The sequence below is a fragment of the Labrus mixtus genome, chromosome 4 (assembly GCF_963584025.1).
Source record: "Labrus mixtus chromosome 4, fLabMix1.1, whole genome shotgun sequence".
Lineage (NCBI taxonomy): Eukaryota > Metazoa > Chordata > Actinopteri > Labriformes > Labridae > Labrus > Labrus mixtus.
The window spans coordinates 10,531,853-10,547,411 of record NC_083615.1 but is presented as its reverse complement, the minus strand read 5'-3'; the positions used below and the strand labels follow the sequence as shown (position 1 = coordinate 10,547,411).

At 39.3% G+C, this 15,559-nt stretch overlaps 1 protein-coding gene across 1 annotated transcript in view; it reads left to right on the top strand.

Moving 5' to 3' along the window:
* Positions 1–15,559, top strand: part of nell2a (neural EGFL like 2a) — an 88,460-nt gene that overhangs the window by 35,547 nt on the left and 37,354 nt on the right. The window contains exon 13 of the mRNA XM_061035816.1: positions 11,685–11,810. Coding sequence (XP_060891799.1) covers positions 11,685–11,810 — 126 coding nt within the window. The remainder of the gene's footprint in view (positions 1–11,684; positions 11,811–15,559) is intronic.

Here is a 15,559-nt window from a genome sequence, read left to right as displayed (position 1 = left end):
ATTTTATCAGAAGTTAGGAAACGACATGAACTTGGAAAAAGTTTGTTCAGCCACTAATGTCCTGAAAAGATGGGTTTATAAGTTTTCAGCTAATGTTATGCATTATTTGGGGACTATTTCCAGCGGTGGATTAATACACATTTTGTTCTCTAGTCAGCATTTACAGCATCAGGACAATGTGTGGGGGATTAATACAAACTACAGTAGGGCTGCACTCATTGTTCAATGATAGATAAGAAGACATACAAGAGGGGCCGCTGGTGGCGCGTGGTTAGTGCGGAGGCTGTGGTCTTCCAAGCGGGTGGCCCAGGTTCGAATCCAGCCTGTGGCTCCTTTCCCACATATCATTCCCCACTCTCTCGCCCTGATTTCCGACTCTATCCACTGTCCTATCTCTCAATTAAAGGCACAAAAAGCCCAAAAATAAATCTTTAAAAAAAACAGAGAAGACATACAAGAGGAAATTGACAGCCTAGGTTAATTATCAAACAAAATGTTCAGTCCTTTTCAAGCAAATAAAATGTGGAATATTGACTGTGCAGCTTTTTAAATGTAATATTTGTTGCCTTTCTATACCATTTGTGTGTACCTTTTGAAAATGCAGCAGAAATTGAGCTAAGATAGGCAGATTGCGATAATGCGATTGCCATCGCTATCCTCATTTTCCACTGTATTTCTGTAATATTTCAAGTTTATGAATGATATTTCATGATTGAATTACATCAAAACGGCCGCCGCACTTTCACTTTTCAATAGACACCGCGTTCGCCCAATTACGGCCTTCCATTCATTGTTCCCAGCATAGAATAGTCAATGAGAGTATGAGTTGAAAGGAGGTGTCTAAACCCAGCCAATTGAATCCAACCGTAAACATGACGTGACTTGTGTTTCTTCATGTGGATTTGCTGCTTCAATCATTAACATGCATCCCGAAAGCAGTAAGGGGCTTTCTAAAGCCAGGCTGTGACGACGCCCTGCCTTATTTCAACAGTAGTACGCATGATTTCTGGAAGAATTTCAACACATTAAGAAACTGCTATTAAATGAGACCCCATTTGTGGTTTTAGTCCAAAGGGATCAAGAACAATGTTCTATTTCCTCGGGGTATGTCTGGATAAGAATTTTATTCAAATCACATGGTCTTATCAATTACTTATGAAAACAAGTTTAGCCGGCCTTCACACAGTCGAAGGCTTCATCACTTTTAAGCCCAGACTGAATGTTAGTGTGTGTGTGTGTGTATGTGTTTGTGTTTTTGTGTAAGCATATCGTGTAAACACAGACCGATCCGATTGCCACTGCTGTCTTTTGAATGTCACAAAGTGGCAGCAGGCTAATTGGCACTGACTGAAGAGCAGGGCCCACTCCAAAAAACCCAATCACTGCCTGGATGAGCCTCGAGCCTCTGGGCTCCTCACCTGCCACACACACACATACACACTCAGGCAAACAAATACACAGTATGACTGGGTCTGTGTGTTTATACACATCTCACCTTTGTGACCCAGCTGAAATGTCACCGCAAACAGACAATCCCCGCAGCAACCAGACAGACACCTCCAGTGTAAATAACAGTACCTGAGCTCTGCTGAAGCCATATCCTTCAAATGCCACATGGGAGAACTCTTCATTTTTCAAGATGGGATCACACTCATTGACTGCTTTAAAAGTAAACATGTATCACCACTCGGGGATTAGTCGATATGACTAACTTGTCAGCAACCAATTACCTAACCCTTATTTACACATCCTTCTAGGGTGGAACATTATCAGTCTAAATTCGAGCTCCTTTAGCTTCATTTTCTGTCTCCACCAATTCCTCCCACTGCTAAATACTCCACTATCTCTGCTAGCTGGTCTCTGACTGTGTCTATCCGTTGTTTTGGTGCTGAGACCTTAGTGTGCAGTTGTTTTTTTTGAGAACTTTGCTGAAAAAAACAGGCGCCTGCTGTGGTGAGAGAGATAATAGCCATGAGCTGAATGTCGGTATTATTGAGCCCAGTAAATTCAAGGAAAGCTTCAAGATAACATTAGTTATCAGACTCATGGTTATAGCTGCTTTTAGTATTTTAATATGCTTCTAATAAAACCTCTAGTATCCAGTTGCTTTAAAAAAAAAACAGTGGTTCCTTTATACATTATGCTTCTCACTGGATTACACATTATAGGTAATAATCCAGTTGTATGATAAACTATTTATAGTATGTATTACCTAAGGAGGGGTCAATCTGCATTGACTTTTTTATTTCAGAAACCCCTCTAATTAAATTCTATATTTACATTTTATCAAGTGAAGCACATGGACAATCCCCCTCCTTTGCTATCTTCTTGCACTCCAGCAAGTAATGATCAGGGAGATCAATGAATAGATGACCGAAAACCAAATCTGAGTTTTCTTTTAATGATAGTTCTAGTACAAGTATGATCAAAGATATCTGTGAAAAATAATGATCTGCCTGTCTAAGAGCTCTGATAGCCGGTAACTCTCCATGTTACTCATAGTTTAGACCTCTGGCCCGCGGGCTGCACTCAGTGACAGCATGACAAGTGATTGATGATGATGCTCCATCGATTTACGCCTGGTGGAAAAATCTTTCCCAGATTAATGAGAGCCGTGATGGAGAGCAAAACCCCTTTTCACGCTGCGGCATGTAAACAAGGCTGCTTTGTCTATGAGAAGTGGAGGGCTTCATTTAAGTCGCGCCAAATCAAAGTGTGTTAAGTGCATGTTCAATGTGACTTTACAGACACCCACGTATACTTGATGCAGTCATTCAAAGCCTGGTAGATTTTTTCAGAGGGATCCATGTGTGTGTTAAATTGCGATGGAACGTCATGTCAAAAACTGTCAGTACACACACACACACACTTTGAAAAGACAAAAAAAAAACAAATCACCTACTTGAAATTCCTGCAACAGACGTGCGAACACACAAACACACTCACACAAGAAAACTCCTCCTCCACCTTTTTCTTATTTGATGCTCATTGTTCTACGTCAGACAGCAGACTTCTAAGTGTTTACAGTGATTGATCACAGTGTGAGTGCCTGGTATTTAGACAATGCCTGCGCTCTCACAGTGCAGATTTTCACTCTTGCTGACTCCTAATGGGACTCTTTCCACTCAGTCATCTTAATTGGCTCCTGTTTCTGCCAAAATTGACAATGACGTTCTGGCTGTTTTTTTGTGTCTCAGGCCTTTTTGTGCCAGTTTATGTGGGAGTGATTGTCCAATTTTGTAAGTTGAGATTTTCTCAAAAAATCTTAATGTTTAAGGTAATGTCTCAGGAAACAAATGATAAGCTGCTCTGTTACATTTCAAATAGATTTGTTTTGTCTTCAATAATAAAGAGCTTAAGGATACAAGAAACAACCCACTCTTTAGTCATTTACAGCCAGTAATGTGTTCTGAATGAAAGGAAATGGAGAGGATTGAGGGTAAAATCGCTTGTACAACTATCTTTTCCCAGCCTGCAGTTTGAGTTGAGGCATGACAAGTGTACTGAAGCACTAAAGGTCCTCAGCAAATGAATGATTGGAAAGTCTACGCCTTAATATTATAAGCAATGTAATGCATTTATTTATAAAAACAATACCATCTAGAAATATATTTGATATTTCGACAAAATCTGAAAGACATAATTAGTAATGTAATTAATATTGCTTTTTTGATCATCACGGTGGATTTTTACAGCGATATTTTAATGTTTTAATTTGCTTTCTTAGGGCGCAACATGGACATGAAGTATAAGCGATTCCTGCCTTCATTATCGATAAATCCCAGAGTGATGTGACTGTATCTGACAAAAATTACTCAAAACAAACTCAGCCACAGAATCAGTAAAGTTAGCTGTCATGTTCGCTTCGTTTTCTCTGATGTGAGGGCGCATGGTTCTTTTTATTTTTTATTTTTTTTGAGTCCGCCTGTTTCTTTTTATTTATTTTTTTTTTTTTTTTGAGTCCGCCTGTTTCTTTTTATTTTTATTTTTTTTTTGAGTCCGCCTGTTTCTTAAACTAAGCACGCTTCAGGATTACGTAAAGCCATGCATGCATTGTAATATGACGTTATGTACAAGAGGTAACCATGCTCATGCCCCGTTAGTCCTGGAGCAGTGTGAGTGCAGGCCAGCGGGGGAATGTGAAGGGGGGGGCAATCGTGCTCAAGCACGGTACGGGGCCTGGGCCTAGTGTGAGTGCTGCCTTAGTCAGAGTCTGATACCAGGCTTGTCAATATACAACAGCTGCCAGCAGCCAGTTAGCTAAGCATTGTGAATATTAATGACAAGCCTGTCTAGAGCACCTCTTGAAGCTCACTTTCTGTGTCCTTGTAGGTTGCTCACCCTGCCCAAAAAATTCCTTAATCGGGCTTGCTGTTTCCCCATGCTTCCTGTCTCCATGCTAAGCTAAGCTAAACAACCCCCATTTGCCACCAAGAGTATTTCATTTTAAACAACAAATTTTCATTTAAAGTCTTAATAACAGGATAAACATTCAAAAAGAAAGAAATTGCTGAGAACAAAAGCATTAACTTCTACACATTCCCTCAACCTCATATATATCTAAATATATGATCCAGTAACACTTTATTAAACCAAAACAAGCATCCTCTGACACAATTCTCCCCAATGAGGAACCATAGCCAGCAGTGGAGATTATTCGCTGAGTTGGACATTGTTTGGCCACAGGGACAGCTCTTTGTCTCTCTGCTCTTTCCTCTTACTGCTATATATCTGGTCATTAGGGAACTGGCTACTGAAGAATATCAGACAATGTTTTGGCAGGCCTAGTCCTTCTGCCATGTATTGAAAACCATCGGCCTGAGTAAATGGAGGGTCAGGGACTGGATGGATGATGAAAAGACAGAAAGGAAGCGAGATACGAGAGAAAGGCCGCTGGTGGAATGGCACTGATTCAGATGTCTTTGTGGTGCATCCAGAGGCAATGCAAGTGTTATCTTCATACTCCCAGACCTTGGTGTTCTGCAGTATGAAACGCAGATATCGAGGATGCTCTCTATTAGAAACTACATGCCATGCCAGTACAGAAGGATAAGCTTCCCTATTCCCTGTTCTTTTGAGTATAGTATTTAAAATGTCAGAAGAGTGTGGACACAAATGATTGACTGTATTGCTGTTTATTTGAATACATAATAGTTGAGTACATTATAATCAACTGTATTGATTTTAAGGACAAATCCTGAAAACAGTTATAAGATGCTTCTTTGCTGGAAATATAATTTTCCCTCGAATTAGTACAACTATCTTCAACAACAATAACTAATTTATTTTTGTATTTTATTTGCTACTTTCAACACTGAAAATGTCTCTGTTGTGGGATCAATAACAGTTTCTTATCTCTTATCCTAACTTCTGCCACCTTTACAGACCTTATTGTATCCTAAATTATAGAAAATCCACTGCAGTATGCCATGACTAATATATACAAGATATTGCAAGCTCATCAAAATGTCATAGATGTAATTTATTGTCACATAATGTAAAATAAGACATTGAATATGCTATAACCCACTTTTAATGCCAGTTCATTACATTATCCGTCTGTTTTTCTGGTGAGGAGACTAAAATTAAAACAAAAATCCCTTCAAAATTTCCCTCTCTGTGGTTTCTGTTGTTGCCATGGTCACAGGAAAGTAATTCGTGTAACCTGAGCACTAAATTCATGAACTTGTGAAAAAGGGCAGGTCTCTCTGGTCAGAGCTTTGTTGTTTTGATTTGATGTGTGAAGGAAAGATTTGTTTGTTACTTTTGGCGACCTTTTGTTTTTAAAAATGTTTGTCATTAAATTAGGTGTTACTCAAGGAAGCGTTCTAGGCCACCTTTTTTTCATCATCATAATGTATAATACAAAAAGGCTGAAAATACACTACATGTTTCTGTATTGCCAAATAACCCCAGCTTTTCAAATACTATACCCTTTTCACTGCAATTAACCATTAGATATGTGATTTAAATTTTGATGAATTGATAATTTAAATATTTATAATAACGAATAAAATAGGAGTGCTATTTAAATCACAAACAGAAATTTGACTTGTAGGTCAAAAATTGAAAGGTAGACAACAGAGTGTGTGTTAAAGTTATTGTACAAGATAGAGCTGGGGGATGCAATGGGATGCAAACAAGATTTTAAGCATAAATGAAATGAAAGATAACATCAGACCTCTTCTACCAACTACGACTAATTGTATTACAATTGATTTTAAAGCCTTATGCTTGTTTACAATTTTTTGGTCTAGCACTTTCATATATTATTGAAGTACCTATAGTGTCCCACCAGTTATTGTGAGGCCACTTTCTATTTCATTTTAGAGATTTTATTCTTCTGTAATGTCACCTTTTGGTGTTTTTCCCCTCACTTTTTTCTATTGTTGTGTTGCTATAACACATTGCTTCCCTGCATTTAAGTTGATGCAAATTAAAATATTGTAATTTTGAGTTTGGGTTTTATCGCTTCTGGTTCCAAACGGCAGAGTTCTGATTTTATACAGCTCTTAATATTATAGCTACTGGAGCTTGTTGTATGTTATGTCTGACAGCCAGAAATAAAAGCTGTCCCTCTTTATGCAAATCAAGGACATTTTTTTTTTCCTAATCATGCAGAGTTACCCTCCCTATTCAGTTATGACTATGATTGATTCAGTAGTAATGCTGGAATGCACAAAGGTGGAGGAAATAAAGCTGCCTTTTTCTAGTCAGCCGTAGCGATTTTGGAAAAGATTGACCCCGAGCACCCCTTTCAACGATTAAAGCCGCTAGTGAATCTTGGCCAGCCTTTATTTCTTGGTGCATCACGTGTGTGTGTGTGTGTGTGTGTGTGTGTGTGTGTGTGTGTGTGTGTGTGTGTGTGTGTGTGTGTGTGTGTGTGTGTGTGTGTGTGTGTGTGTGTGTGTGTGTGTGTGTGTGTGTGTGTGTGTGTGTGTGTGTGACAGGCTAATCAAGAAAATGGAGTGTGTTAATGGAGGTGGTCACTCTCCAGCATGCATTGGTGCGATGCCCCTCATCATCTCACCTTCTAACATATTGTTTTAGCGAACGTAACTGCTGTCAAGAAGGCAAGATGGATGGTGTCTCCCAGTTAATAGTCTATGAATCAAAGCTGCTCCACGGACGGCCAATCACAAAGCGGGAAAGCTGTCACCTAAGACCTATTCTCAAGGTTACCATTGTGATTACGTATACGGACTGAGTGTGTTTTCTTACTTTCTGTCTCTTCAGTGACAGTGAATACCTGCTGCTTTCTCTCCACTTCTGCTCCTCGGCCATCTTAATCTCTTTCGCCTCCTATCTCGATTGTTCACCGACACTTTTCAGCACTTTTACTCCACACTGGGTCTTTCTTATGCCACATCTTTCTCTGTTTAATCCACAGCTTTGCCTGCCCGTCTTCTCTCCAACCTTCTTCTGTCCGCCCTCAATTCACTATCTCATTTGCCCTCTCCCTGACTGTCTCATCCCCCCTTTTCTCTCTACCTCTACAGCTTCTCGTAATTTTGTCTTTGACTATTATCCAGTTCTTCTCCTTACCTGCCCTCCTGTCTACTGTTCCCTCTACGAGCCATTTTCTCTCCACACTCTCTACATCTCTATTTCTCTCAAAGCCAGTGGGTTTAATAATGCTCCATTCATTTAGTGAAGGACACATGTTCCTTTAGAGCTGAGCAGCAATTGTCTGTCTGCTTCATTTATCCGTGAAGCTTTTGAATAGCTGTAGGCAGCGAGTATTGATGAAACTGTGAGCGAAAGAATACCAAGGAAATGTGAATGCCACAGTTGTAGGCTGGTGCTGAGCTCGAAGTTTGCTGGGCTGGTGGGCATTGCTCAACCCAAGGACACGCAAGCAGATTGAATGCCAATGCAAGTCTATTGAAATTCAATTTCAAGTGCTCTTTGCAAAAGCACCTGGCATAGAGCATATCCAAGGGTGAACCTCCTCCTGCTCTCTTTAAGACAATGAATACAATGGAATAATAATAAATTGGTTATGTCAAGTACTGTAAAGCTCATCTCTCCAAAAGAGCCTATACCATCAACAGGAGCAAGGCCCCGCAGCACATCACAAAGTTTGTGCGGTTCAGCATGTATTTGCATCCAATTGCACTCTGTTGCATCAACTTATCAAGATTATTTTGTTTACCCGGGCAGTGTTGTGCATCTCCTGTCTGACGGTTTGGCATGCAGTTTGGAACCCAGGAATAGCTGTTGCTAGGGCAACAGCTAATATGGATCTAAATATGGAATCATGAGAGTGAGAATGAAATACAAACTACAATCTAATGATCGGAGTCTTAAGGCTACACTTACTATGTTTTCATTACAAAAAAGCCTCCAAACAATCCCACATCAGCACAGACATCATACAGTATGAGTTTATCAAGTTTGAATGCTCGCATGTTAGCAAGCAAAAGAATCATTACCCTTAGCCAGCTGTAGACCACTGTAATACATACCTCAGCTCAGATTTATTCATTGCACTAATCGTACATAATATAACAGTTGTTTTTTAAAGTCTAGAGAGATAGAAGCTGAAAGATTAAGCATGTGGTGTAATCTTTCTACTAAGCACTTCTAACTGCAATTGAACTTGTCTGGAAGGTGCTATATAAATAAAGTTTGATTAATTGAATACAAGTATTATAATATGTAGTATAACTAAGCAGTAAACTAAGGACAACATTGGCTGAATAACCACAAAGCTAAGATAAAAGTCAAGATTAAAGTAGCTGCAGAGTTGGATGATATGGATATGGATTCTTACTCGCGTTAGTAATGATGCGTTCATGTAAAAAAAAAAAAAAATCAGGGTCCTATTCAGTCATTCTGATTAATGAGAACTGGTCAGAACATGAATGGTACCAGTTATTAAGTGAATGCAGAGCTGCCTATTGACCGCTTGTATAAAGCTGCATATTGTCAAACTGTTCACACAGCTGAGAAAAGCTTAAGCTGACAAAAAAAGGGGAACTAAGTTGTATAAGGTATTTAATATGAAACATTCTGTATATTGACACTTTAGTTAATACTAACAAGTGCACTTTAAGGGCTTACACTATACCCATTGTATACACACTTGTTTTAACAAACGTGTGAGAAGTCTTTTTCACGACTATGTACCGACTTCGATTATATCAAAACACCTTCATTTTCCTGTTGTACCACTTAATTTGAGGCAGTACCCATATCAGTATTATTTCTACATTACTCTTGGTGACCTCACTTATTCACCAAGCGGAGGTCTCAGCAAATAGACTAATTGAAAACACTTGTTTTTTTGGGCAAAGCCTGTTGGAATAGCTTCTCTTGCAGCCTAATTCTTAGTCCGTAGTATCTATTTATAGCATTTATTTCTTAAGTATGCCGCAGCACACAGCTGAACACACTGACCTGTCGTGAGAGAAGCAGCCAACCCACTACCTGGGAGTGCTTTACTTTGAATAGATTGGGAATCGAGTGGTGCAACCGCAAGTGCTTCAGTGCTCACCTCTTAAAGACCCTCTGCATTTCGACCTCTGTCTCCCTCTGATGAAGACAAATAGCCCTTTACCTCTGGCTGCAGAGAAACCTTTAGGAACTTTCCGTCGAGTGAACCAACGAGGACAAATAGCACAAGGTGGTTCTTTGGATTGGGTAGACACTCAAAACAGGCCAAAGTGTAATATTGGTGTAGTCACCTCAGCAGTGCTGTAAAGATACTTCCTTCAAACATAAACACAATCCTCCCACCAAGAATAAAAGCATCAAACATTTCCTAACCTTTAACCAAGAGGACAAACCATCTTTTCTTTAACCTGACTATGTTACTTTTTTTTTTTACTAAATCCATATCCCACCCGTCCAAAGTGTTGTCTGATCATGAAACAAACGTACATATCAAGAGACATTTGTTACAGTTTTGTAAGAGAAACAACATGGTCTTATTAGTAAAGGTATCAAATCAAGAAAAAAAAAATCCATGTCATTTTGAAGGGTTTGGAAAAATGTCATTTTTTTGTTTAATTTGGAGGATTTGCTGTGAAATAGACAAAACGAAAATGGAAGAAATCCACAGTAACCACATGCTGCCATCATTATTTCCCGTTATTTTTTAAATGATTTATTTAACCTTTATTTAACACAATTAACAGAGTTCAACATAAACAATGAGTAGCCAGACATACAAATACAAAAAAAATACACCATTAGACATTTAAAGACACAAATAACAAATCTAAAACGGCAAATGTTCATCCATGAAAAACATCAGGGAGAACATCTACGGCCAGATGTGTTCGCCTCAAAGTCATTTTACGTCATCTTAAAATCATCCAATGAGACCAGCTCGTTAAGTTTCGGCTCGCTTTATAACTCGTTGCAATTTAGGGGAGCAGCAAACAGTTCAGGGTTTTGAAAATGTCCTGGAGTCGATGATAGTAAGTCCCTGTACTCTTCTGACTGATGCAGGTCAGAAGGTATGAAGGAAGTAGACCTAAGATGGACTTGTAGATAAGAATACGCCAGTGATTAAGTCAGTATGGTCAATGAAGTCCATCCAACACGTGCATACAAGAAGCAGTGATGACTGAGGGATTAAAAGTTCTGAGGGACACACAGTCCAGAGTGTGACAGCTTTGTGAGGAGGCATGCTTTTATAAAACATCACTGTAGTCCAGCACATAAATGAAAGTGGCAGCAACCAGCCTCTTCTTAGATAGAAGAGAGTCAGGATTTGATTCTAAAGTAGCATCCTAATCTTTTTACCAGCTGCTGAATGTGAATACGAAAAGAACTATAGGCAAAGTCAATGAAGGCTCTGATATCTTTAATGAATATAAAAAGCTTCCACACAGCAACTCTAACTTTGTACAACAAGAGGAGTCAAAACTAGACAGCTCTGCCTGCTAATGAATGATTCAGAGTATGTAGGGTCCTGATATTTTAAAGAAATGGCAGCTTTTCTTCTCATCCTCTCTTACAGCAGAACCTTTTCAAAATGTCTGATCTGTCAGCGGAAGGACGAGTCATTGAACACCAACAGTTGTTGTCTCTCCCACATGCATTCAGGCCTACACAATAAGTCAGCACAAACTTTTCTCCCACTTCACTTCTGGACTCCCACTCCTCTCTCTGCACAGAAAAGGAAGAATTACGCAATATATCGTGACGGGAAGAACTTCTCGCAGATTTAGCTGGATCATTTATAGAACATTCCTTCACCTTGGCTATAAATGGATAAAAAAATAATAATAATAAAAACAACAACTCAGAAACAGTTTAAAACCTGCAAAGTTTGTAAATCGGTTTATAATTTGTTCATGAAGCTGATGTAGCATGCTGAGTATCCCTTAGCTGGAGACGTTAGGAAAATAAAGAGCACGATCATGGAGCTCAAACCGGAGGTCTGAGGCTCGAGATATGAATGTAGAATACTAATTAAATCTATTCTCTGATCTGCACCACATGAGCGTCTCTAATGTACTAACAAATATATTACAGATTTTTATGTCAAGGTCTATTAACATCACTGACATTTCACCTCATGCTGACCTTTTCATGCAAAGGAATCATCAATAAATGATGACCTGAATTTTGCATTTACAGTTGGCTTAATATAAATGTTAAAAGTCGTCCAAATCTAACCCAGCTTTGTATTCACCTTCATTCTCCTTCTTGCCCCCCTTTCTCTTCAGATATTGATGAGTGTGCTGAAGGGAAGCACTACTGCAGGGAGAACACCATGTGCGTAAACACCCCCGGCTCCTTCATGTGCATCTGCCATACGGGCTACATCAGGATCGATGACTACTCCTGCACAGGTGAGTTCCTCTGCTGGCCTTTTTGACAGGCTGGAATCTTTATTTTTTTTTTTTTTTTTTAAATTCTGGCTTTAATAGGCTTCAGCTTCCAGGGAAAACATTTGATGTAGAGGTTGCTATATATTAGGGCACCAGTAGCTCAGTCTGTAGGGTCCTGTGTTGGGAACCTAAGGGTCGCCAATTCAAGTCCTGGTACGGACCAAGTCTGGAAATTGATCTGGAATAGCTGTAGAGGTGCCCGTTCACTTCCTGAGCACTTCCTGTGCAGCCCCTTACTTTGACATCTCTCCGTCAGTGCATGATCCTGATTGTGAAAGTGTGTACATTTCAGACCCTATGTGTGTGTGTGAGTAGCATGTCTCAGAAACAGAGTGTAACATTGAATCTCCCCTGGATGTCCTCATCTTCATGAAGAAGTAGAAGAGAGGATGATATCTTGTGGTTGTATGGATGCAGAGACATCCGTATGGAGAGATTACATTGGAGGACCTTTGCAGCAGATTTCTACAAGAAGGCTTTTAAAGGAGACGCTCCTTATATTCCCCTTAGTGCATTATTGCAGGTTAGAAAGCATTAATTTACATCTTTAGTCATACACTGGCAGGATGCTCATTTCATTTTATTATGATGAATTCAGCAGCCCAGTGCCGTCCCTTCTACACTTTATTACTATAATGCACTGTTGCATTTGCTGAGTTTTTCTTGAGCACTGAAATGATCAGGATGATTTTTCTTATTTTAGTACCATGTACCTGCCTACAGAGCTGGTGTTCTTCAATGCACCTTTAAAGTTTTCATTAAATGCTTTGTATGTTTCGGTAACACAAAGAAACCCAAAGAAGAGATGCACCATAGACTGTAAATATTAAAAAAACAAAGCCTGAGTGATGTGGGCAGCAGCCGCCATGCTGGAAATCCTGTCTCAGCTTAACTTTCTGTAAAACTTACTGTAAAAACAGGCATTTCTGAATGTGGTGTGTATGTGACTTCGGCTCTTGGAACCAGCCTCAAGCAGACCCGCGACGAACTGCAGGATTTAGCACTTCCTGCTTAAGATGCTCAGAATTCCAGAAACAGAAAAAAAGTCAACCAGGTAGCCAGCAGTTTCACCAAAGACAATTATCAGTGTCAGAGTTCAGAACAAAGAAAAACTCCCACCTGTATTAAAGACAAAGTTATTATCCAACGCCTGTAAAACAAACTTCAAACCTCAGCCACATACAACACCTCCTCTCCATTTGTCTGATCGTCTGACGCCAGACAGCGCCTGGCTAGAAACATTTGTGTTAGAATCCATCACGGTGCAATTATGCAAGGTCTTTTCATTTAATATGCTTATAGGGATTAATGTCTCACTTCGATTTGCTCCTATTGGGTTTGCTGTGATTGGTAGCACCACATTAAAATAAAACACACACACAGAAATCAATACCAGCATTTTACTACTTTATGATTCAGCAAAAGCTAGCGGTAGAAAAAAAAAAAGATTGAAGACTCAGGGAAAATGTTGAATCAATTTTTGTTTTGGGAAGATTATAAAGTGCATCTATATCTCTGCAAAAGTCTTTGAACTCTTTTGTACTGGAAGCTGAGCTTGTTGTTATTTTCCCAATAAATGCAACTTTGAAAAGTGATAACCCTACAGGAGTTGGTGGAAAGACTTTTATCTGTTGTAAACTTCACTTTGGATAACTAAGCTCAGAAATGTGTCTTTAGTTTTTTTTTGTGAGTGCGTGTCTCAAGCCATCATCTGGTGTGTGAATGTACTCAGTGTATGTGTATGTGTGATAGGGCGAGAGAGAGAGAGAGAGCGTGTGTGTCTGAGAACCTGAGAAACAGAGAGACTGTGAGACTGTAAGCGGAGGCGGCAGACCCATTTGTTCCTGATCAAAGTTGAAACCAGAGTCAATTTCAAAAGCAAACCAAATCAATCTGTGAAAGATTGTGAGGATGATTCTCGGTCTCTGTTCTCCGTCTGTGTTGTGGGGGATTGTGGTCGCGGCCTCGCTTGTTCCTGTACTGTAGGTTACAGTTGATAAGACCAGTTGGATTGCTTTTAAGAGGGAGGACTGAAGTTGCATCCAAACCATGTAAAAAAAAAAAAAAAAAAACACATTGTTTATTAATGCATTTTAAAGGCTGGATGTATTTTTACGTGGACACATGGAGGTGCAAAAGCAACATTTATCTGCAGAATATGTTGATACATAAGTCACTTTGAGGACAGAATTTCACTTCATGCATGCTGGGCTGATAGTCATTATCAGACTCGATCAAAGGACTGGGTAATGCCGCGGACTCCACGAGTTGCCACTCACTTTGGGAAAACATCCTTTGCCTTTTGTGCTGCCGTGCTCACACCTGGAACACATTACAAAACACTTTAAAACTCAAACGGTTGCTCTGGGTCATTTTAAGAACATGATTACAAATCTCTGTGCTAACTGTAGTTACCTGCTCTGCTGTCTTATTTGGTCTTATAATTTATGTATTTTGACATGTATTAGATTTAATTGCCCCCTCGACATCATTGTTAATGCGGTGAGAATAGATAAATGTTGAATGAATGAATGAATGAAAGGCTGAGAGAGTATATTATGGAAGTGACAATGAATTGAATTTTGAATCTTGGAAGGTGAATCAGAGATATTTCCCAACAATCATTGAAGTGTAAGGCACTAAATGTTGGGTTAAGTTAGCAAAACACTACTTATCATTGTTTCAGTATAGAAAAAGGAGATGAACAGTTAGAAAGATGGTGGTGAAAGACGAGAAAACATTGTCTGTGGTTGCCTCAATGATGGAGCGATGATTAGAAACGGATGATAAAGTAAGTGTTCTCTGAAGCATTCTTCTGGGCACTTCATTTCTTTTCTTTCATGGTAAGATGATAAGAAAGAGAGACATTAACTGCAACGTCCTTGTCCTAAATACTGAATATCTTGCTTCATCCTTAAAACCCCAAAAAGCCTTTAGTACATTATTGCTTAACCTTTGTTGCTTGTTCAGCAAAAATTGATATATTCTTGTTCACGTTCACATGTTATAATAAGAAGTTTTAGGCACAACGGAATGAAATTATACTTGCATATAGTGCAGACTTAAAGCCAGGTGTGTTAAATTAAATCTGACTGTTCAAGAGAAAGAAGAAATCCTGCTCCCTCGCGCCGACACACTGTCACTTGTTCTCACTTTAACCATGAAACAAAGGACAACCAGAATGTCTTAAGCATTTTTTAGCTATGAACATCAGACTTTAAGGCCCATTACCTTTTTCTCTTAAGATAATTGTGGGCGTCTTTACCTGTTTTATATTTTTTTTGAAATTGTGGAAGAATAGGAGACAGGTAGAGAGAGCTGTATGACGTGCAGCAAAAGTTCTCGTCTATAACCAAACTTGTTGATACCTTTGGATGTGATAGACTCATAGTCATGCAGTCATTAAAAAAAAAAGTTTTTGCCCTGTCAGCCATCTAATCTTGATACAGGAGTAAAAAAGATTGTGAGAGATAAAGGATGCTTCAGAAACACAGGAAGGCTTTGTAAAGTGTCCTGTAAAGTCATCTGTAGTACAGCATCTTCCCAATGTTATTGTCTTGTTACAATGACAAATGTAGGACTGCACGCTGAGTAAATCTGAGTCGGTAATCCTTCCATAATGTAATGTTTCGGTCCTTCTTCTAGAACAGCACAATGTCATCCTCAGTGATGAGTGGCAGATCCGCCTCATTCCTCACCAGTTGTTGCAG